This window comes from Daphnia pulicaria, chromosome 1 (assembly GCF_021234035.1).
Source record: "Daphnia pulicaria isolate SC F1-1A chromosome 1, SC_F0-13Bv2, whole genome shotgun sequence".
Taxonomy (NCBI): domain Eukaryota; kingdom Metazoa; phylum Arthropoda; class Branchiopoda; order Diplostraca; family Daphniidae; genus Daphnia; species Daphnia pulicaria.
The window spans coordinates 10,452,329-10,475,955 of record NC_060913.1 but is presented as its reverse complement, the minus strand read 5'-3'; the positions used below and the strand labels follow the sequence as shown (position 1 = coordinate 10,475,955).

General features: G+C 39.6%; 4 protein-coding genes and 1 long non-coding RNA gene across 10 annotated transcripts; 4 read left to right on the top strand and 1 right to left on the bottom strand.

Moving 5' to 3' along the window:
• The first annotated feature begins 2,995 nt into the window (after positions 1-2,995).
• Positions 2,996-3,807, top strand: LOC124351198. The gene is made up of 2 exons (XR_006921431.1): positions 2,996-3,345; positions 3,529-3,807. It is a non-coding gene; the product is annotated as an uncharacterized LOC124351198 (long non-coding RNA).
• A 976-nt stretch (positions 3,808-4,783) lies between these two features.
• LOC124344567 (dihydropyrimidine dehydrogenase [NADP(+)]-like) lies at positions 4,784-11,638 on the top strand. The gene is made up of 21 exons (XM_046798142.1): positions 4,784-5,074; positions 6,176-6,286; positions 6,677-6,853; positions 7,009-7,170; positions 7,289-7,482; positions 7,544-7,670; positions 7,747-7,897; positions 8,008-8,177; positions 8,284-8,494; positions 8,597-8,781; positions 8,903-9,121; positions 9,201-9,365; positions 9,470-9,622; positions 9,704-9,863; positions 9,971-10,080; positions 10,149-10,262; positions 10,360-10,539; positions 10,607-10,837; positions 10,953-10,971; positions 11,029-11,167; positions 11,245-11,638. Exons 1-21 carry the CDS (start codon positions 5,033-5,035, stop codon positions 11,342-11,344), a joined length of 3,120 nt encoding a protein of 1,039 aa, XP_046654098.1. The 5' UTR covers positions 4,784-5,032; the 3' UTR covers positions 11,345-11,638.
• A 2,562-nt stretch (positions 11,639-14,200) lies between these two features.
• On the top strand, positions 14,201-16,811 carry LOC124346826 (cyclin-D-binding Myb-like transcription factor 1). Of its 2 annotated transcripts, none has more exons than XM_046798410.1 (8): positions 14,201-14,399; positions 14,657-14,836; positions 14,912-15,039; positions 15,111-15,512; positions 15,584-15,735; positions 15,796-16,020; positions 16,101-16,310; positions 16,385-16,811. In XM_046798410.1, the coding sequence occupies exons 1-8, from the start codon at positions 14,313-14,315 to the stop codon at positions 16,471-16,473; spliced, it is 1,473 nt and encodes a 490-aa protein (XP_046654366.1). In that variant the 5' UTR covers positions 14,201-14,312; the 3' UTR covers positions 16,474-16,811. The 2 variants fall into 2 exon arrangements, with proteins under 2 accessions (XP_046654366.1, XP_046654365.1); XM_046798409.1 differs by having other exon boundaries at positions 14,201-14,450.
• LOC124349033 lies at positions 16,521-19,301 on the bottom strand. Its single transcript, XM_046799529.1, has 7 exons — positions 19,162-19,301; positions 18,804-18,930; positions 18,686-18,739; positions 18,465-18,616; positions 18,271-18,367; positions 18,156-18,197; positions 16,521-16,771 (listed from the first exon to the last, which is right to left on the bottom strand). Exons 1-7 carry the CDS (start codon positions 19,211-19,213, stop codon positions 16,552-16,554), a joined length of 744 nt encoding a protein of 247 aa, XP_046655485.1. The 5' UTR covers positions 19,214-19,301; the 3' UTR covers positions 16,521-16,551.
• Positions 19,302-19,455: 154 nt separating this feature from the next.
• Positions 19,456-22,477, top strand: LOC124348352 (glycoprotein-N-acetylgalactosamine 3-beta-galactosyltransferase 1-like). 5 transcript variants are annotated; one of them, XM_046798573.1, is made up of 6 exons: positions 19,456-19,542; positions 20,521-20,677; positions 20,749-20,893; positions 20,978-21,225; positions 21,289-21,449; positions 21,530-22,010. In XM_046798573.1, the coding sequence occupies exons 2-6, from the start codon at positions 20,662-20,664 to the stop codon at positions 21,677-21,679; spliced, it is 720 nt and encodes a 239-aa protein (XP_046654529.1). In that variant the 5' UTR covers positions 19,456-19,542; positions 20,521-20,661; the 3' UTR covers positions 21,680-22,010. The 5 variants fall into 5 exon arrangements, with proteins under 5 accessions (XP_046654529.1, XP_046654522.1, XP_046654508.1 ...); XM_046798566.1 differs by having other exon boundaries at positions 19,464-19,542; positions 20,513-20,677; XM_046798552.1 differs by lacking the exon at positions 21,530-22,010 and adding an exon at positions 22,386-22,477 and having other exon boundaries at positions 19,483-20,677.
• The last annotated feature ends 1,150 nt before the right edge of the window (positions 22,478-23,627 follow it).

Sequence of the window (23,627 nt, the reverse complement as noted above, 5' to 3'; positions counted from 1 at the left end):
GTGTGTGATATGATGTATAGTTTTTGTGCTGGCCTGCAGAATAATGAGAAAAATACACACAGCAGAAAAGAAGATGCTCGGCAGCAACTCTATAATATATACCCAAATTGAATTTTCTATGGGTTCGCCCAGCCATACTAGGCGTATAGTATAGCCCCCGTCGGCCGTATTATATAAGTATAACAGCCTGTACAGTAATATGTATACATGTATAGGTTATAAGGGCTGTTCCGGCTCTATTAGAGTCTCTTTATTAGACGCAAGCTGGATGGATGTAGACTTCCAGCAGCTATTATAGAGCTCATCTGTTCCGCCACAACAGCACTTGTGTTCTTTTCCTTATTATTATTATTTTTTCCCCAAAAAGCTTTGTAGATCCATTATCTTCCGTCTTCAGCATTGACTATGGGCGGCCAACTATAATAACGCCTCGTCAGCTGATTGACGAGCCAATTTCAAGACGGGCGGATGAGACGATCCAGCTAAATAATAAGCGCCGTCGGAGATCTCTGCGTGCGGAGCAAACCGACATCTGAACCCCCCAAACGAATCGATTGCTGATGAAAAAATAAAATAAAAACAAACTTAAAAGCTACTATATATACACCACCACTATTATAGTTGATCCTTACCCCTTCAAAAAACTAGGATCAAAGAGCTTGGCGGCCCATCCATCCGCTGGGAAGGAATCAAGCCCCTCGGTTGTGCAGGGTCCTCATAGAACTGAGGGGTGGGTGGTTGGGTCCATTAGTGTCATCCTCGGTTGGGATTTCTCCAAGGATGGAGAACGAAGAAGTGTGGCCGGGCCGGGCGGCTACATTAAAGCTTCATCTTGAGTGCCGGCCTGTGTGCTCGTGTACTACACAGGACCAGTTGCCTTAGTAGTAGTCGAGTCCACCGGTAATGGCGCACAGCACTTGTATTATCCTCGCGAATAAATCATCCTACTAAAAAATAATAAAGTAGGGAATTAAGAAAAGATGGGAGGAAAAATAGCGCTGGGGGACAAGTGCTATATTTATATGGCCATTTTTCATCTCTCGCGAATTTCTAGTTGACTCTTCTTCATTCTTCTTTGATCATCTTTTAGCCGAGTTTTGAAGTTTTTTTTTTTCCCTTTCGGATGAGGTGGAATAGGACACTTAGAGGCTTCTGTTGTCTACATATTTCATGGTGGAGGTGATTTAATATTAGAAAATGCCAAACGGTAAATGATGGGCTCCCACGGCAGCACCGTAATAATCGATGGTGGAAAGAAAAAAAAGGTGCTGCTGGACTTTGAGCTATATGCGTGCGTGACAATGGCGCAATAATACCCCTTGGCAACTGGATTATTATGTAAACAAATAATGGGCACACATATAAGCAGACAAAAGAATCGGGAATGCCAGTGTATAGTATAGACGAGAGAGAGAGAGAGATAATGGGTCGTAAAAGCACTTTGTTATTGTTGTGGCTGCCGCCCTCTGTACATACTTTGACAGTTTGTTTGGGTTGCACCTATAACCGGCGGCAACTTAACTCAACTACTAGTGCAATAATCCCCTAAAAAAAATAAATAATAAAATTCCGGTAATAAAAATAACAAGATGGGCTTCTTCGTTTTTTTCGAATACCCACCAAAAATAATCGAATCGACTGCGCGTTCAAGATCGACACTACTCTCGTCGTCTGCATCCAGCAGATTTTCAAAAAATTATTTTCAAAAAAAAAAACTCGAATTGAAAGAATAAGGAAATAAAAGGGGGGGGGGGGGCTTTTTTGAAAAGACTTTTGTCAATATAACTCTCCTTTGGAGGACTCAATAGAACTGAGGGCCTTATAGACTCCTTATATACTTGTACATGTAGAGTAAAACACGATGGAATAATACAAAAAAGGGGAATTATATTCAGCGGCGTCTCCTGGGCGAAAGCGAATCACTCCGTGACGGTAATCTACTACACGCTGGCAGATTGAACGCGCGGCTTAAATATAAATAGCTATATCTCTCTCTCTTCTCTTCTCTGTTCTGTTCTTTTGCCGTTTGCCCACTCCTTCCAAGTCAAATAAATGCAGGGGGAAAAAGAGAAGAAAAATTCGGGTAGACGGCGCTGAATGGCGGCGTTATATAATACTACTATTCTCCCCTTTTATTTCTTTTCTTTTTTCTTTTATTCAAACAAGACGCGCGTGCCACCCTGGGCCGACAACAAGGGCGTATGCAAATATCGGGAGTCCGCTCTCTCGGCTGGTATACATTTATAACATCTAAAAGTGTGTTGTTGCCTTTTCTCTTCTGTCAGCAGCTGAATAATGAATGGAATGAAGGCATCCATCTCTCCCACAACATTTAAAACATGTCCATTCACCACTTTCATCATAATAAAACAATAAAAATAAAATAAAAGCGACTCAATAGCACTTGATTGAAGAAAAGAAAGGCCAAGTGGTCGCCGGCCGGATGAGAGATGAGGCAATAAAATAAAAAGTCGATTGAAAAACGAGAAATAAAAATAAGACGATTCTGCTAATTTTAAATAGACGATTGCTGCCACTCGACGATGTCTATGCGGCGCTAGAGAGTTGGAGATTATTGACGCAGCAGAAACGGGTTCCTACTAGGAGAGGTTTATATACATAGAGGGGGCTGCTTATTACGTCGCCCCCGCTCTAGTTGTATATTATGCACTTTGCCGCACCACACGAGTCGGGACTCACGTGAAACGGAGAAGCTTCTTCTTCTTCTAGCGCTCTGCTCTCGGCTGATCGATAGACAACAAAGGATAGCAGCTCGCACAAAGAGAGAGAGAGAGAGCCAGCGTGCGACCAAACAGCAGAGGTCGAATCAATTGACTGGGCGGTACACGGTATACTTCACCCGAAAAGTTGAATCGAGCGCCCAGGAAACACTTGAACAAACTACTGAAAGAGGCTCCTAGAGGGAGTCGAGCTCTGTGTACTACTACTCACGACTCGCTTCTTCATTCATAATATTTCTCCAATTGTGCTTGGCTGTGTATACTACGAATGCTGGCTTCTTATCATTTGTCTCCTGTTTGAATTTGATTTTTTTCAAAAGAAATTCCAGTGGTCTGTTCACTAGTCGATAGATGGCGAAACAATCAGTTCTCACAGCAGGTTCTCTACTGCTTTAAGGTTCTGCGTTCAGCTTTTAATTGAATTTATGAGCCAGGAGGACCCATCGCAGCTCTGGAACTCTCGGGGCGAAACAAACAAGTCCATTTTAGGACAAACCTTCGACCGAAATTCTGAATTGGTCAAGAAAAAATTTACAAACATTTTTTTCCAAATGTAAAATCTAACCAGAAACAAGAACCAGTCCAGTTTCTCAATAACTTGCTTGTAACGCGTTGCTTATTTTTTTAGAAAAAGAGAATAAATATTTTTATTTTTTTAAATAAAATTATTGAAATATGTAAAAAGAGCAAGGTTGGCCAGGTAGTGCGCAGCAGCTGGTTTTCTCCCACTAACTGGACCATCGGATTTCGTTTGGTTTCTGATGCGATTTTGCGTATTTTTCGGTAGGGAACTGACCATGGACGGGACGGGCCGTACATGTCATCCTGGTCAGATGGAATTTTATCCCCTTAGCAACAAGAAAAAAAAAAAAAAGAGTTGACTGGGAAACCATACGCGCATATTGCACATCACCATCCTCTGCCGGATCAACATTTTCGACGTCCCTTATTTCGGACAACTTTTCTATATATCAGCCCAGCCTGTATATATACCCAGACGTAATTGGTGGCCTTCTCCGATTTACCCTTTTCTCGGAAATAAATATACGTATTATATGTTATAAGTCTTTAGAAAAAATATCGGGCCCAGGAGAGATAGCCAATACGTCGTCAAATGTTTACCAATTCCGCTACTACACAGTACACACACACACACACACAGGCAGTAACTAAATACCGCAGCCGTCCTCGTATGAGAGACGATGTGCGCTAGTTTTGATTCATACTATTATTTTTTCCCTGGCACGATAATAAAGACATGGACTGAAGCACTTGAAGTCGCTTTTTTATTTTATTTTTTTTTTCGTTTAAGAAGCGAAATTTGAGTCAACCATCAAATTCGATAAGACGTCCTTTAAAAAAAATAAATATCCGCCAAACAGCTAAAATGCGAAAAACCGTCAAAAGAAAAACTGTGATTTAATTCCCACTACGGGGTTTCAGCTTGAAATTATATAACCAACGCGCGCCATAGTTACTGGTTTTCTCTTGTTCTATTGAGCCTTTTGGGCGTATAGGCTCGTCACTGGCACGTAATTGAATCCTCGCAAACCTCTGCAGAGCCCGACATTTTTAATTCCGTCGTTACGTAACCACGACGAAAAAAAAAAAAGGCTAGATATTATATTATAATACTACCAAACGAAATACGCCAAAAAGAAGCTTTCGGATTTGTTGAATGTGGGCAACACAAGAGGGCCGCAAAGGGGAAAAATTGTTGGTCCATTTTTTGTTTCTTTCTTTCTTTTTATTTATACTAAACACATGTGTAGAAATAATTTTTTAAAAAAATGTTTCTTTTTAAAAAAGATAAAGGGAAAAATAAATTTTTGGAATATAGCAACCTCCACCTCCAGCCTCCTTGTGGGTCGGAGAGTGTAGGAACGTATATAGGGAGCGCCCCCAGAATAGAAACCGCTGCCAGAGATAAGGCCATTTCCTTTTTGAAAAATAAGAAAAAAAAACCTAACTCGACGAGTGTCAAAAGAGCGTAGCTATATACACTGAGAGAAAGAAAAACCTTGGACTTTTTTTTTTTTTCTCCGTCTCCGTCTGGTGTACACGACAGTCGGGCCTGACACTTCTGCTGCTCAGCTGACGCTTTTTATTCCCTGCATCCGCTCAGTCGTCAATCGACTGCGGTTGAAATATTTTTAGTTGTGTGTTTCGTCCGTCGTTGTTTATTAGATCGGACACCGACAGACCCCATCCAACTGCACAACATATCCACAGTGTCTCTAAACGAGAATTTAAAAACCCACCAACACCGAAAAGTCAATCAAAAGTCGCAAATGGATAATCTCGGACTGAGCCGTGATGTGGCCGACATCGAGGTAAGTGCAGTTCAATCTTAAACTTATATGGCTGGGCCTGGCCAATAAAATGTTGATTTCCCTGGGCATCAGTGGTTTAAAAGATGGAAAACATTTCGTTGATCGAGTTTGGTTGAAAGCTTTTGTCATAGAAAAAGAATGTCATCTCTTACTTTTATCGCGAAAATAACAAAACAAAACCAAAATTCCATACTTGAGCGAGGTCATTAAATAAAAAAAAGTGGAAAGAAATACAAAAACTAAAAAATTTTGCCCTTTGGGGGATTTTCAGCTTGAAAGACCAAAAAATACCTTGGGCTTTTTATACTGTCGATGGGCAAAGAGCGCGATAGAAAGTTACGTAAAGCAAATCGACAGCCTCGGGGATGGTGGGCGTACGGGACCAAATGATTACGTAAATATAATAAACCAACGCAAAAGTTAAGTAAACATGTTTTAGACGATTACACCAAAGTTTCCAGCAGAATTATGCGTTTATCGTTTTAATAGCCAATAAAAGCGACACGATAGTTTAAAGTTTGTAAAGAAAAATTGCCAGACATTCTTGATAAGAGTTTTACTACTACTGAAGTTGACAATCGATTTGATTTTCGACAATCTATCAATAGTTTTTTGTTTTTTTTTATCTACTGACTCAGTTTAAACGGTTTACAATCAGGATGTTGGTTAGAAAAATCAAAAGACTCGCCAGTCGTCGGGAGTCTGCAGTTTTTGCTACTTTCTAATCACACATGCCCGAGGCGGGGGCAAGCGGTATCACGATAATACCACTCCGTTCTACATTGCCCGTCTGCCTTTATGTATGTATATATATATATATACCATAATATACATCTCCGCGGCTAAAGTTAAGGCCAGCGACCCAAAAACTTTGGCATATGTTTGGGTTCTCGACTCCCGCCGAGCTGTCGACCTAAAATTAAAATATATCAGTTAACGCGCAGGGGAGCAGCAAAACATGTAAAATCCGATAATAACCAGTCGAATAATTTTAAAAAATTGTGTTTCGTAAAAAATTCCATCACCATCACTAATGATTGAATTCAAAAAAATTCTTGGAATTTAATTAATTTTTTTTTTTTTTTTTTTTTTTTTACGCAGAATATTTTGGCGCTAAATCCAAAAATCAAACCGTTCGCCAGTTTGGTTCCGTCGGCCGAAACCAAGAAGATCAAGAAGCACTGGAAACGTAACGGCGATAAAAACTGCCAGGTACGGTATCAATGACGAAATCGATCGATTTCATCTTATATTCAAAGTTAAATTACATTTATATTCTTGCAACGCCCATACGCTGTTTGACTTCCGATACTCGTCCACGGTTCCTCTTCTCTTCATTGGGTTTTGATCATATCAATAATTCATGGGAAAACTCGTCGCATTTCCTACTTTCTTTAATTACCTGATTCGACGAATTCAATGCACGTCCGCCTCCAACTTCTTCTTTTGTTTTTCATTCCCTACTGCTTGAAATTCAATTCGTGTTTGATTGAATCATCAAAACAGTCGCTCCATATCGCCGTCGCTACAATACGCACATTTCTTTTACTTGATTTTCTTTTATTTCGATTTTTTTTTTTTCGTTTGCATGCGATTATTCAGTCTTGCGGACCGCCGGATTTATTCCAAAACTTTGACGACATCAAACACACGACGCTGAGCGAGCGTGCCGCCGTCCGTGAAGCTGCACGCTGCCTGAAATGTGCCGACGCCCCGTGTCAAAAGTCTTGTCCGACTCAGCTGGACGTCAAGAGCTTCATCGGCAGTATCTCGACCAAGGTATCGTATAATAATAGTAATAATAAAAGTCTCGAATCACCAACTAGGCAATATAAGAAAAGAAAAAAAAAAAAACGGATGTCCGGTTCGAAAGTTTATTATTTTTTTAAATTATTATTATAACCCTACTTTTCCACGCTCCCGTTTGATGATAGAACTATTACGGAGCAGCTAAAGCAATTTTCTCGGATAATCCTCTGGGCCTCACGTGCGGAATGGTGTGCCCAACTAGCGACCTCTGCGTGGGTGGGTGCAATTTGTACGCGTCGGAAGAAGGGCCCATCAACATCGGAGGGCTACAGCAATTCGCCACGGAGGTAACAAGCAATAAGCAGACACGCATAGGCTTTATTTGATCGATATAATACAGTCCTACAAACGAAAAGAAAAAAACAAAATAAAAATCTGACTCTCTGGACATATATTACTTCACAGATGTTTAAGTTGATGAAAATTCCGCAAATCCTACCGCCCGATGTGATCGTGGATGAATTGGGGCCTGGATATCGGTCGAAAATCGCTCTGCTCGGCTGTGGTCCGGCTTCGATTTCTTGCGCCACTTTTCTAGCCCGATTGGGTTATTCCGATTTAACTATCTTCGAGAAGAATGAAACGATTGGTGGCCTCAGGTATGCAAGTATAACTACTTATTTCAAAGCAATATTCAATCAAAATCAAAATTTTCTATAGTTCGTCCGAAATCCCGCAATATCGTCTCCCTTACGAAGTTGTCGATTTCGAAATCGAGTTGATGAAAGACTTGGGAGTCAAAATCGAACGAGGAAGATCGCTCAGCCTGGATGACATAACGCTGCAGGTATATAATCAACCACTTTAAAACATTTTCAAAATAATTTCGATTCAATTTTGGTTTTTGAATTTTTTTGGTTCAGGGCTTGAAAGACCAAGGCTACCAAGGAGTTTTCATCGGCATTGGTTTGCCGCAAGCCAAAAGGATTCCCATCTTTCAAAACCTGAGCGAACAAATGGGATTTTATACTTCAAAGGATTTCCTGCCCAAAGTTTCCGTCGCTAGTAAACCCGGTATGTATACTATGCGCTCTTTATTTATATGTCTGAGTTTCATCTCTAACTTGGTGGGTATTTATAAAAAAACAACAACCCGTGGGTCTTTCGTCCATCATACATCACAGGAATGTGCAAGTGCAAATCGTCTCTGCCGTCGCTGCACGGGAACGTGATCGTCCTGGGAGCGGGAGACACGGCCTTCGATTGCGCCACGTCGGCTTTGCGCTGCGGCGCCAAACGCGTTTTCGTCGTCTTCCGCAAAGGATTCAACAACGTCCGTGCCGTCCCCGAAGAGGTGTGCTGTGTCTTATTGATAACACATACACGCAGCGGCGACAATAGCGTGATTTTTATCTTTGGATTTTTTAAAATTTAAAACAAAATGATTCCCCCCCTTTTAGATGGGTTTGGCTATTGAAGAGAAATGCGAATTCATGCCGTTCTTGGCACCAAAGGAAGTGATTGTCAAAGGCGACCGCGTGGCTGGACTCAAGTTCTTGCGCACCGAACAGCTGGACGACGGGACGTGGATCGAAGATGAAGAGCAGGAAGTTCGCTTGAAAGCTGATTGGATCATTTCCGCTTTTGGCTCCGGACTGGAAAATGCCGATGGTGAAACTGCTGACGCCAGACATTTTTAAATTTTTCATTTTTTTTTTGTTTCTACTAGAAAACTGAATTGAATTGAATCAATAATTATATTTGATGTCGCAGTGAAAGCGGCTATGGCGCCGATCAAGTTTAATCGTTGGGGACTGCCGGAAGTGGATACCCGCACGATGCAATCCAGCCTGGACTGGGTCTTTTGCGGTGGAGACATTGCCGGTGTTGCCGAGACGACGGTCGAGTCTGTTAACGATGGCAAAACGGCCGCCTGGTACATGCACCAATACATTCAGGTCCGTCAACTCGTCCCCAACGTTTGAAAAAGGGCGTCGACCCGTACATGTCACTCCAATAATATTTACGCTGGCGGGGCACGAAACCAAAAATCCTAAATCGTTTCCTTGCACACAGCAGAGCTCGCACGGCTCGCTCCTCATTTCATCCGAGCCGAAATTGCCCAAGTTTTACACGCCGATTGACCTGGTCGATATCGGCGTGGAAATGTGTGGACTCAAGTTCCCCAATCCGTTCGGACTGGCTTCGGCACCGCCCACCACCACTTCCGCCATGATCCGCCGAGGCTTCGAGGCCGGATGGGGCTTTGCCCTCACCAAGACCTTCTCCCTGGATAAGGTATCTATCCGCTTTTCATTTTGATAAATAATCAACTATCAACTCAACTGGTGACGGGGAAACTCTCGCGTTTGATTAGGACATTGTCACGAACGTGTCGCCTCGCATTGTGCGAGGAACCACTTCGGGACACATTTACGGGCCGGGCCAAGGATCTTTCCTCAATATTGAGTTGATTTCGGAGAAAACGGCCGCCTACTGGTGCCAGAGTGTCACGGAACTCAAAGCCGATTTCCCTAATCACGTAATAATCAAATCAAACTCAATAAATTCCTTCATTCTCATCTCTCACGTCTTGTCAAATAATCCCAAATGAATCCGACATGGGGGGGGGGGGGTGGAAAATAGATTTTGATCGCCAGCATCATGTGCAGCTACAACGAGGCGGATTGGACGGAGCTGGCTCGCATGGCTGCCGCAGCTGGAGCGGATGCTCTCGAGTTGAACTTGTCGTGCCCCCATGGAATGGGCGAACGCGGAATGGGTCTAGCGTGCGGACAGGTACCACCAAACTTATTTTGTCTCAAACTTTCCAAATCCTTTTCCAACTTATTGAAACCACCCAAAAATGATCGTCTGCAGGATCCTGAACTTGTGCGCAACATCTGCCGCTGGGTGCGGGCAGCTGTCACGATCCCGTTTTTCGCCAAATTGACACCCAACGTCACGTCGATTGTGGCGATCGCCCGGGCCGCCTACGAAGGGCAGGCCGACGGCGTGACGGCGACCAATACCGTCTCAGGTCTGTTATCGTTTGGCGATGATTTTCTTAAGTGGCACTCTCATTTCAATTGATTTGCATTCTTATTGGATTTTCTTTTTATTCTTTCCTTTGAAATTCAAAATCAGGATTGATGGGAGTGCGCAGCGACGGATCGGCTTGGCCATCGATCGGCAAGGAGCAGAAGACGACCTACGGAGGCATGTCAGGCAACGCTATCCGGCCCATCGCTTTGAAAGTATTCATATCCGCCATTATACATCTGGTGAGCTGACTTAAAATAACGAATGGGCTCCCCCCTGTCAGGCCGTGTCAGCCATTGCCAGGGCTCTACCAGGATTTCCCATCCTAGCGACGGGCGGGATCGACTCGGCCGACGCAGCTCTCCAGTTCCTCCAGTGCGGTGCCAGCGTTCTCCAGGTTAAAAACAAATCATAAATTGCGTCTATAGGCAAATGGGCAAATGGGCTGGCGGAAGAGAATATAAATCTCTCAATGGCGATGTCTATTTTCAAAGATTTGCAGCTCCGTCCAGAATCAGGATTTCACCGTCGTCGACGATTACATCACCGGACTCAAGACTCTGATGTATCTGAAATCCATTGACGGACTCAAAGGATGGGACGGCCAGAGCCCGCCCACCATCCGTCATCAAGTCGGCAAACCCGTCACCCAGTTGGACACGATTGTCGATCAGGTGGATAATATAGACATCAAATAAACCCCCCAAAATTTAATAATGAAACTGGGTGGTTTTCATTCAGCATTTGCCAAACTTTGGACCGTTCATGAAAGAGCGCGAGAAGAGAGTGGCTGAATTCAAGAAAGCGGAGGATCTTCTCGCCGAGGAATATCAGCCGAAGCCTATGCGACCGGCCAACGAACCTGCTAGGCCTGTGCCTCCCATCCGGGCCATTATCGCTGCCGCAATTGACCGCATAGGCACCTACGCCGACCTTGATAACAAGCAACAAGTCGTCGCCATGATTGATGAGGTATACTACAACGAAATGACGACAGCAGCAGTCTAACCGTTTCCGTCACGCAAGCATTTCATTTTTGTTGTTGTTTTGTTTTTCCTCCCCCCCCCCCCACGATGATGATATACAGGAAATGTGCATCAATTGTGGTAAGTGTTTATATTTGATATTTATTATTTATTATTAATTATTATTTATATTTGAAGGTAAGTGTTACATGACATGCAATGATTCCGGCTATCAGGCAATCGTTTTCGATCCAGTTACCCATCTACCAAAGGTTAACCAGGACTGCACTGGATGCACTCTGTGTCTCTCCGTGTGTCCTATTATCGATTGCATCACGTAAGTCGACCATTTTTAACATTTTTTACGTATTTGAGCGTTTGTGATTTCAATTCGTACGACGTACAAATTCGCAGAATGGTGCCGCGTAAAATCCCGTACATTCCCAAACGAGGAGTTGCGCTGGGTGCCGATGTCAACCGACGTCTAGCAGTCGCCCCGTCGCAGGATTTTTAAATCGCTTCAGAAATAAAAACACTTTCGAGTTGCTGTGTCGTTTACACGTTTTTGAGATTTCGCCCGGAATCTCAATAGCTCCTAGCCGCACCACCGATAGTTCAAATATTCGAATCTGGGTGATGGGAAATAATTCAGTTTTTCAATAGATTTCAATATACTCATTTAATTGATAACAGTGTGTGTGTCTATGTTGCATTTTGTGCGGTAGACCAAGTGGACCAATATAATCTGTGCATGGACTTTTGCAGCTTTGGAATAATAAACACTATCAATTAATGCAAAAAAAAAAAATTAATAATCAATGATTTACGACAGTATTATGTGCGCCATGTTCACAAGATTCAATCTCAAAGCGCAATGGAACTATGGAAGCCATATATATAGTAGGAAAGTATGTGTAGTTCTACTAGGCTTCAAGGCTTTCATGTAAAGACTTAGCGAGGTAATCCAGAGAGTAGACGAGATATGGTAAAGTTACTAACTTTTTGGGAACATACAAATTCTTTTGATAATATAAGCCACAAGTAGGTAACCGGGTAAAGCTGGTCATTATGCGCTGTATACGCGGAATAGGACTGCGTGATTATGTGAAAGAAGATTATTCTACGGATATTCTATTAAAGGACGAACCATACGCGAAAACCAGGATAAATTTGAGAATTGTTTGGAAAAATATAATTAGCTTACGTATCCTTGGAGTTTGTATATTTCATTGACTCGTTTATTTATTAATACTTCCGGTTGAAACATGTAATCGAATATCTCAACTAACGAGTTTACGAATAACATCACCAGCAAGAACACCAATTAAGATTTTGTTATGAAAAAGAATTTTTTTTTTTACAGTTTTGATTTTCTATACCAAAGTTGGAAATTAAGAGTCCCATAGTTTCTTGCCTTTTGAAAATATTTCAAGTGTTTTCATGTGCAGCAGTGCGAGAGAAACGAGAAACCCCACAAAATGAATGCGGTATCAACTTTCTAGTAGGGCGTTGGAAGCAGCACGATGATTCACATACTCAACAAAGGCAAAATCACGAAATTTAGTTGATCTGTTGTGATGGAACTAGAGTAATATTTAAACAAGCCAAAATTTACTTGTAAATATTTGAATTAATCAAAATGTTAATTTGCGATTTAAAAAAAAATTAGTTTTGCAATCGTGGGCAAAGATTAAGGAAGAAAAAGAAGACGCGCACAAGAGGAATTGGAAACAATCAATGTAACTTGTTTGAAGCTTAAAATGGAGTAACAAAATAAGAGCTTAAATGTTCTCTGAAAAAATATTCCTCATTGGCAGGTGGAATGACAAATGACATACCCGAAGAACCACAAGTAGATCCGTTGGAAATCTACGGTACCATTGAACGGGATTTTTTAAAAAAGGTGAGAAGATTTGGAATGAATTTTTCATTGGCATTCGGGACCACACAATTTAAAGTTGTTACAGCCCACCTTGTGGATCTGAGCATCGTGAGCATTATTGAGGCTGATCCGCTGATGCACGGTTGAAAACAAATATTTAACTTCAGTTCAATTTTCACAATTAATGCGATCCTACCAGTGGCACGTGCTAGACCCATCAGTCGACAGCTATCCATATATAATATAATATAATAATAATAATAATAATAAATATAATAAAAGAACAAGCTTTTTTGGGAGGAGCCTGTGTCTGTGCCAATGCGTGCACGCTGTGATTGGTCAGTCCAGTCGCCCTTCAAGAGGGTGGTAAACCGCCGCAGGTTTTCACCTCCTTGCTGATGGTCAAATAGGGGGGGTTGCTGCAAAGGGGAAAGGGGGGAAAGACAATGGGGTAAATTTCCGCGCCGTTGCAAAAAGAAGGGTGGGTACTGGCTCACACTCACAACGCAGTACGTGCATCGATTTCTACGCGGCAAATATCGATATGTCAAATAGCACCAAATTCAAATCGGCATTTATGTTCGTTAAATACTGTTTTCCGCCCCCTCCCCCCATTGATTTCCACTCAGATCAAGTCACGTCTTATTTAAAGTTTAGCAATTAATATTATTATTTTTCACGTGAAAACGTATTTACTTGCGGGTAAAATAACGAATAGGAACCCACGGGCGAAATATCTTTGGACGAGTTATCCTAGGAAAGATTCGAAATTTAACAATATAGGTAGATAATGACAATCTGTTGACTTGGCACGGGCAGATTTTTCAACGAGAAAAATTGGCGGGCAGATGGTAAACGGACATATCTTTCTTATAAAAAGATTACATTCAAATAAACATTTAATCGAATTTAATTAAAAAATCAATTGAATTCCAATCGCCCAATCGGCAGGCAGAAAACGAATAATTATCGAAATTATAACAATAGAAGAGCCTGTCACTACGCAAGAAAAAAAAAATCTTTTGTCTGGGAAGCCTGGGCAGATTTTCTACGATAACATTGTTACGGGCAGATGGGCAACGGCCCATGAGAATTTAGCAGTAAATGATCAAAACTTATTTTTTACCCATTTTGCTTAACAACCTGGGAAATAATGATAGGAAATTAATTAGTCGCAATAATATAACATTTGTTAAATAACACGAATTACTATCACCAGGCAGCTACCTATGAAAAAACGGACGTTGCCAAATAAGATTACATTTGGATGTTTACGTTCAACACTCCTTGCTTTAAAAAAAAGTAGCAAATGATTTCGACTTTAAGCTAGACCTAAGTTCCCCGGTCTCGACCGGGCTCAAGTTACTAGTCTCTTATTTAAGGGATAACGGGATAACGGCAACCAATAATCTTTTACAGTTTCCATTTTCCAATGAAAAATTCCACTGATTAGGTTTTCCATTTCACACCCTCCGCTGTTTAGAAAAGTTCCATTCAGCTAGTAAATATTTACATGAGCAGAACTGAGAACTCCAGGAGTTGTCTTTCAGCAATAAAATAATTATACAGCAGTATTTTCTACCTTCCATTTTATGTAACAATGTCAATAAATTCTGTTCATCAGTTGAATAATGAGATATGTGCTCAAGAAATTTTGGTTGAATCACAAGATGGAGAACAATATTTGGTAAATTTAGATGGTGAAGAATACTATGAAAATCAAGTGTCAAACTGTGAGGTAAATATGTTTAAAGAGCTTGATTCTCTTTAAAAAAATGTACTAATAAATTATTTACTGCACACTTTTTGTTATTATTAGTAAGTAACATATTCTTATTTAAACTGTGTTCTTCAGACGTTTTATTGTGTTATCAGTAATATACTCATGCTGCATTCTTTACAGTTACCCATCAATTTGATTAAAACTTCTCATTGTTTGCACAGGAATCAACTCTTATGCATGATGACAACTCTGAAGAAAGTTACAGTTTAACTAAACATAGCTGGACACCAACTTCAGTTGAGAAACAGCAACTAAGAAATCAAGGACAGCCTTGGAAGCAAGGAGTTTGGAGCAAAGAAGAAACTGTACAATTGAAACAAAACATATTAGATTACTGTGATGCAAGTTCAAATTCAACTTGATTGATTCACAATAATTTAAAGCTATAAAAACATATCCTTATCTTTGATTTTCAGACTTTTTCAATAAAAGACCCATGTGAAATTATTTTTGAATCTGGGAAAGAGAAACGAAAAAACTTCTACAAGACCATTGCAGATGGGATCAACCGACCGTTGTTTGCGGTTTATCGAAGAGTGGTGAGGTATACATTATCTTTTGCCTACGTTTATTCAAATCACGAATTTATTTAAAATGGTGTTGTCATTTATTCAGGATGTATGATTCAAAGAATCATATAGGCAAATACAGTGCAGAGGAACTAAAAAAGTTACAAGAACTAAGAAAAGAATACGGAAATGATTGGCAGAAAATAGGGTTAATTATGGGCCGTTCTGCAGCGTCAATCAAAGATAGGTGCCGTCATCTAAAAGAAGATTGCAATGCTGGGCCGTGGGTACCAGAGGAAGAAGATCTTTTGTTTGAAGCTGTCTTTGGCTTTACACAGTGTTTACCTGGAGAAAACTCAGTAGCTGGTATACCTTGGATTCAAATCGCTCATCGTGTTGGAAGTCGCAGCGAACGACAGTGTCGGAAAAAGTGGCTTAGCTATTCCAATGTGAAACGAATTGGGGCAGTAGAGTGGAATGATGCCGACGAACTTTATTTAATAAGAAGGTTGAATAATTTTAAATTTCACTTTCGGTTCTTACGAATTTAAAAAACAAATCTATTTCTTTCACCAACAGATTATCTAAAATCGACAGCGATAAAGATATTGCTTGGGCCGAACTGACTCAAAAATGGCCCCGCTCATCCGTCCGATCTCACCAGTGGTTAAGAGCCAAATGGAAAAGACTGAAGAGCACTGTGACAAGTAGTGAAGACTTAAGTCTGAAAGGTGACTAGCTCCGCAAAATTAAGTAGAATGAATGAACTAAGTACATTTTTATTGGATTAGAAATTTGTCATCAATTACTGATGACTCGTAACAATAATGTTATTGGAAGGTCGGTTGCAACCGACGTAAACACCGAAAATTGCCATTCCAATAGTACACATCCTAGAAGTGTTCTTAATGTAATAGGAGTCGCACCCGGAGCTTCCATCAGCGCTCCTATTGGTTTACATTTTAGTAAAGGAGTTGGACAATCTAGACAGACGTCAGTCGTTCTCAATCTACCTTGTAATAAATACGTTGCCTGTTCGGCAGGCCTTCTTCCTTTTGTGACGAGAACTATTTTTAATTTGTTGATATCCTTCTAGGCGTAACCAACATTCCGATGTACTTTTGTACTCCCAACTCGAGTGAAGGCTGTTCTACCGTATCGTCAGGAACTGAAGGCCATCAGACCATCAGATTTCTCAGTGGTGCAACACAGGATGTCGTATCAGGCGGCGATAGCGTGGCGGTCGTCCATTTGGATTTAGATGGAGGGGAAGAACCGGCTGTGACAACGGACGTGATGTTTAGCGGTAAGTCTATAAAAACCTTATAGCTTTAAGTTCTGCCATGACTGGTGATTGTAAACTTTGCTATGAACGACTAGGGAGTTCTCTTTGCAACTCTCACGGAAGTCCCCTGGGATTCGTGGACAAGAGTGATCACGAATCGGATCATTCTCACGCAAGAAAATGAATTTTTTTAAACTATCATATTTAGCGTTGACTTTCACATTTCAGATATACGTATTCCATTCCTTGTATTTTGCATACTTTATATTAAATATCTTTGCACTTTGACAAGCGCTAAGGCTGTTGTTAAAAGTAGAACGCTGGATGAAAGAGATGACTCCGCCCAACTTCTTGTATGCATTTGTGAAGGCGTGCACCATGAATTCAAAAACAATTGATTCAATTCTTTATAGACGGACTGTGCTTCTTTTGGACAGTTGACTGTGTATCTTTGGGTGCAGTTCACGTGAGCAGTCAACGACCTGTTAAAAATAAATAAAACATTTATTTTAGACTTACAGAGCTGGAGAAAGTATGAATGATAAGATTTTTAGATTCCCATCTCTTCAATCGGCTAATGTAAAAAATGTAGATTGGGTTAGTTATGGCAAGTTTTTAGTGCCACCCAGTTCACCTCAACCCGTCACCTCAACCCATCACCTCAACCCATCACCTCAACCCGTCACCTCAACCCTTCACCTCAACCTGGCTATTTTTTAGCGCCATCTAGCGGCCAATACAATAAATACGCCTACAAACTATAGAGACCGGCATCTCCTCGATTTTTCCCTCGACTTTGACACCAGTAGCGCCACATGCTGCGGGAGTTTTAACGAGCCGTGCGCGGAACAATTCTTCCTGTCAGCTGAGTTCATACAGTTCATAGTTAAAATGTCTGTTTTATTCGAAAAGTGCCTCACGTGTGGGACATCTATAGAACTTTCTATTCTCGAAAAATATGTTACAAACTGGTAAGTTTCAGACACCAACTTCAAAACTAAACCAATTTTTAACAAGGCTTGTAAATTTGTAATAAGTCTGTGTAAGAATCTAATGTCACAGTGCTGACTGCTGAGTGTTTGATATAAGAAGTTAATGCAATAGTTGCTTAATATATACCTTTGTATTAATCCCTCTGAGTTGGTTTAACCTAACCTAATATCATATTGAATTCATCTGTTGGTTTTTTTGTAGTTTTATCCCCCACAGGAGAAACACCCGTTCTAGAAACAGTATTCAAGTTGACATACTTCAACTTAAAGAGTTGTTAGGTAATTTATTACTATGAACTGTATGAACTCAGCTGACAGGAAGAACTGTTCCGCGCACGGCTCGTTAAAACTCCCGCAGCATGTGGCGCTACTGGTGTCAAAGTCCAGGGAAAATCGAAGGAGATGCCGGTCTCTATAGTTTGTATTATATTGGCCGCTAGATGGCGCCAAAAAATAGCAAGGTTGAGGTGAAGGGTTGAGGTGAAGGGTTGAGGTGACGGGTTGAGGTGATGGGTTGAGGTGACGGGTTGAGGTGAACTGGGTGGCACTAAAAACTTGCCATAGTTAGTTGGGTAGAACTTTTACTGTCGATTCTATTTTTATTTGGAATTGGCCGAATTTCTTGTAAAAATCTGTTTACTGACTAATGTTTTACGACGGGAGCTGAAAGATATAAATAACCCCAAGGCTTTTGGTAACCCGTGGTATCAACTGCCTCGCTTCTGTATACACAGGGTCAAACAAATGACACGAATAAAACCTAGCTATGCAAGCACCACTAACAGTGGACCTACCACATCATTGCTGGGAGCATAGACCAAGCTAGTGAGTTACAAAGCGATAAGATTTAAGACTAATAAGATTTGAAACTTACTGGCAGACTTCGCTGCCACTTTGAAGTCGAATTATTCTTTGCCTGTGAATTTTGAATGCACATTTTCATTAAAAAGAAAGAATCGAGTTAAATTTATTAGAATTTAATAACCTACCATATATTCACTGGAATGTTAGGTTTGAAACAAGGATGACCTTTAGAACTGGCTTTCTGACGGGCCGTCTCCAAGCAGTTGAAAGCATTAAGCAATGCTAAATGACGAAATGTTTATAAATAAGTTAAAAAGTCACAAAAAGAGGTTATTACTGCATTTGTCCTATTTGATTAAATTTAATGATAAATTCATACTCCGAAATCGACTACGAAGATGCTCAGGAGTACACACCCAGTCGATGGATCTGCGGAGGGATCTTACCAAATGACGGAAGGGGAAAAAATCTTCGTAGTAATAGCATTCGGTTTGCAGGGCTTCTAAACACTCGACAACTTCGCCAATGCGACTGAATTTTGATAGCAAAAAATAATTCATCATGTAAAATCTTAACAAAACCTTTTTAGTTTCAACTTACTGGCATTGATCTGCGAGTTCGGGCCCATCCAAAAGCAAAACGTGGTCTGTTTGACTACATGGAAACAAAATAACTATTTTAAAAAATGTCATGAGTATTCGTGTAATTTGAAACAAACCCTTGATTTTTAGGGAAGACGATAGCTTCGATGGAAGGAAAATCGCGCTCTAGGTAAGTGTGCAGACAGTCAGCTACGGCGCTGGAACCATTAGTACACGCCTTGGCATTTGATTCATCTAAAAATACTTTACGCAACATAGATTTTTAAAAAGAAAAATTTGTAAGAGGTTACGTCATCCGTTGTATTTGGCGCCCGACAAAATTCTTTGCATTCGGGCGCTCATGAACAAGCTGATGACGGTCTATAGCCGTTAGCGATTTTGTTACTTATATGGACACATACGCCGTTAGCATTCACAAGAATGTGTCAGACTGCTCAAGTCTTCCTACCTGGTTCTGACGAGAAAGTTCCTCACCTGTTAGTAGTAGAAGAACCACTTCCCAGTAACATTTCGTACACGCCGTCATGCTGGACTACACATAATTTTACCTCACGTCGAAAGGTGGGATAGTACTTGTACGCAATTTACAGAATTTATAAGGTAGTATTTTTCACGAATCTTAAAACTTAACGGTTACTGAAATGTACAACTGAAATTCTTCTGCACGAGTAATAAATCCCAAGCGAATCAAGAAAACGTTTCCCTTTATTCTCTAGGCACCATTTGTAGAAACAACTTTTAAATATGTCAGCCTCCAAGCACTAGAAGCGAGTATGCAAACGGCACGTCCGCTCACAACCACAGCGTTTCCGTCTCTGGAGACTTGATAAAAATTGAACAACAAGTCGGCTTGCGGTAAAAAAAAAACGTCATCAACTCCTACGCACATGTATCGCCCATAAAACTATAGAAACATATCAACCAGAGTTGGTATCTGAAAAACACTTGTCGTTAATAAGCTTAACAGTAAAAACTAGAAATATGGGTCTGGCGTCGTCTGGGAATTCGATTAATAAAGATATCTTTTGATGTCTCTATGACGGGAAAAAGTAAGGGAAAAGCATCGTGACTTACAATTAATATATTATATTTATTTATTTTTTATATTTATATATTAATATGTCCAATGACCTTCAGTCCTTCGCCTACGCCCACGGAAATAAGGGTTTAAAATCATTAACTAATCAGAAATGTTCTGGATCGGAGCAATAGTATAGGCCTATAGCTTCATTTAGTTAGTAGATTTTCAGCCATCATAAAGATATAACGTCCAACTAATTCAGTATACAAAGAACGGTCGATATAGGTAGCCGATGTGAAAAGTGTATTAAAAAGCCGCTTTTTACGATAAGCCATATAAATGTGAAAACTTTTACACCGCTTTTACATGATGAAATTGTCGAACCTAAGCTAAAATATATTGTACCTTTCAAGGCTTGATGACTTAACCAAACAGCGACATAGAATTTATTAAAAAAAAAAATAAAATAAAAAAACAAGCTTGCGTCAGCGGTAGCTTTGTTCATTCTGGAGTCAAAGTTTAACGTTCTGCGACAAGTACGGTTGTGAACTTTTTCTGTTCTGTCTGTAGCAGCGCTAATTTAACTGAAAGTAAGCAAGAAAACCAAGTTTACATTATTGGAGAAAGGCCGGATGATGAATTCGATTAAGAGATATATTCAGTACTCGAAGTTGGGTCAGTGTTTGGTTTTTTCGAAAGGGATCTTGATTGGTTTTGTATTAGGACTTTTGGCTGTCCATCTTTTGGCGCCATCTTTTGAATATACGTCTTTACATATTAATGAGTTAAGTCAACAGCCAACAGTTTTTCAGATTGCTGATCAACCAGTCACTTTAGAAACAAAACGTGACCGTATCCGTATTCTCTGCTGGGTTACCACTTCACCTAAAACACATTCGAGAGCTCAGTTAATCAAGGATACTTGGGGAAGACGATGTGACAAATTACTCTTCATGAGTTCCATTCAAGGTATTTCCCTTTTTACCGTATTTGCGGTATCAATTGTTTTATAAGTTGTTTATTTCAAAAAATTACTACAGACGATACGCTACCGGATGCAATTATCCTGCCGACAGTGAATGATACATACGAAAATCTATGGGGAAAGACGCAAGAGGCTCTTAAATATCTTTATCTCCACCACGTAGATGACGCCGAGTGGTTCTACAAAGCAGACGATGACACGTAACCAGAAAACACTGATTATATATTTATATTTATGTTACCGTTTCGCATAAATTCCGTTTATTTCTCGTATTATGGGCTTAGTTACGCTGTACTAGAAAATATGCACTATTTACTTTCGGGATTTGACGCTTCAACAGCTCTCTATCTGGGGTTCAAATACAAGAACCCGGGTGTGCGACAAGGATTCATGTCGGGTGGTTCAGGCTACGTTTTAACCAAAGAAGCCATCCGGCGATTCGTAGAAATTGGTCTTCCGAAATTAAATTCACCACAGATTACCCACAACGTGTGTGTTTCTGGCCCTAAAGGGCTCGAAGATCTAAATTTGGGTAATTATTAAGTCATTTTCTATAATTTTACTTATAGGGTTTTTAGAACACTGATTTTGATAGGGAGCTGCTTAGCGAAATTAAACGTGACCGCAGGCGACTCTCGTGACAAAAGCGAAATGGAGCGATTCTTACCAATGAGTCTCGAAAATATGATGTGCGGTAACTTAAATTGCCCGGAAAATGATTTTCTTCAACAGTGGGCGTTCTATCCTCTCAAGATGGTTAGTTCTTTTGGCAATATATAAATCTTGGCTTAGCAGAAGTAATATATGCTGGTCTCTGATTATGTTTCTTTGGTTAGGGTATAGAATGTTGTTCTCCTTACGCTGTCTCTTTCCACTATGTTAGGGATCATGAGCTCAAGATCTACGAATACCTTATCTATGGCTTGAGGATGTATGAGCGAAGAAAAACTAATTTTGAGGAAGGATCTATTGCGTTCTTCGACTAGCTTCCGAGAATACTCTTAAAAGAATTAACGGGACATAGCTCCAACACATAAATCATCGTTTCAATTTAAACGAGAATTAAAGGAATATAATCTTCAAAGATTGTCTGTTTGCCTCATCGTATATTCGTATGTTCCTAAAAGTATTACGTGTATACTTGAGAACGAATACATTTTTCATTAGTAAATCAGAAAATTCAGAGGAAGAAGTATAGGCATACATTTTCTAGTGATGTTACGTTATAGGATTTCGACTACGTTTACGTTAACCGTTAAGTTAACGCGGCTTTGAAATTTATACGTTAAGTTAATACATTAATTAACGCGTTGTTTGAAACAGTACGTTAACGCAAATTTAACGTTATTTTTTCCGTTACGTTAAAAAAAAAATTGCGTTTCTTTTGAGAAATAATATCCCTTAAGGAAAAAAAAATTTTCAAAAGAAAAACCAATTTCTTGAAATCAAAAATATTATGGCAGAAAAAACTTCAAATGCACACAACTTTTGAAATTTATTTTGGTGTTTGAATATTTGGGACCTAGGTAATAGAGGACATTCCCCTAAACCTTTTGAGACTTAGTTTTCATTTTGGTTTCGAGTACTAAGCCTGTGGTGTGACCGTAAAGTCTTAAAATCACAAAAATGATGGCAGAAAAAACTTTAAATCATCATAATTTTTGAAATTTATTTTGATGTTTGAATATTTAGGACCTAGGTAATAGAGGACATTCCCCGTAATCTTTTAGACTTAGTTTTGACTTTGGTGTTGAGAACTAAGCCTGTGGTGTGAGCGTAAAGTCTGGAAATCACAATAAAAATTATGGCAGAAAAAACTTCAAATGCACATAACTTTTGAAATTTATTTTGGTGTTTGAATATTTGGTACATAGGTAATAGAGGACATTCCCTTAAACCTATTTATAAGACTTAGTTTTCATTTTGGTGTTGAGTACTAAGCCTGTGGTGTGACCATAAAGTCTTAAAATCACAAAAATGATGGCAGAAAAATTTTCAAATGCTCATAACTTTTTTAAAATTTATTTTGGTGTTTGAATATTTGGGACCCAGGTAATAGAAAACATTCCTCTGAACCTTTTGAGACTTAGTTTTCATTTTGGTGTTGACTACTAAGCCTTTCGTATCATTTATAAAAGTAATTTTCACTCTGAATCGGTGTAAATTACTCTATTCTACAATAAAATCACAAGATAACTCTTTATGAATCATATGTTGCATTGGCGTTGAAGTAAAACAAAAAATACTGCTCAAACGTTTACGAAAAAATGTTTAAAATTGTGCTGGATTCCTTTCCTATTATTTATAAAAGTAATTATCACTCTGAATTGGTGAAAAATACTCTATTCTACAATAAAACTAAAAGATAACTCTTTATAAGTCATAGGTTGCATTGGCGTTTAAGTAATACAAAAAATACTGCTCAAAAGTTTACCCTAAAACTTTTTTCAAATCGTGCTGGATACATTTCCTATCATTTATAAAGGTAATTTAATTCTGAATTGGTGTGAAATACCATATACAATAAAACCACGAGATAATTCTTTATATGTCATAGGTTGCTTTGGCGTTGAAGAAAAATAAAAAAATACTGCTCAAAAGTTTACATTAAAACTTTTTTCAAATCGTGCTGGATACATTTCCTATCATTTATAAAGGTAATTTTAATTCTGAATCGGTGTGGAATACCATATTCTAAAATAAAACCAAGAATAAGACCAAGAATAAGAACAAGAATAAGAACAAGAACAAAAATAAGAACAAGAATAAGAATAAGAACAAGAACAAGAATAAGAACAAGAACAAGAATAAGAAAAAGAACAAAAATAAGAACAAAAATAAGAACAAGAATAAGAACAAAAATAAGAACAAAAATAAGAACAAGAATAAGAACAAAAATAAGAACAAAAATAAGAACAAAAAAAAGAACAAAAA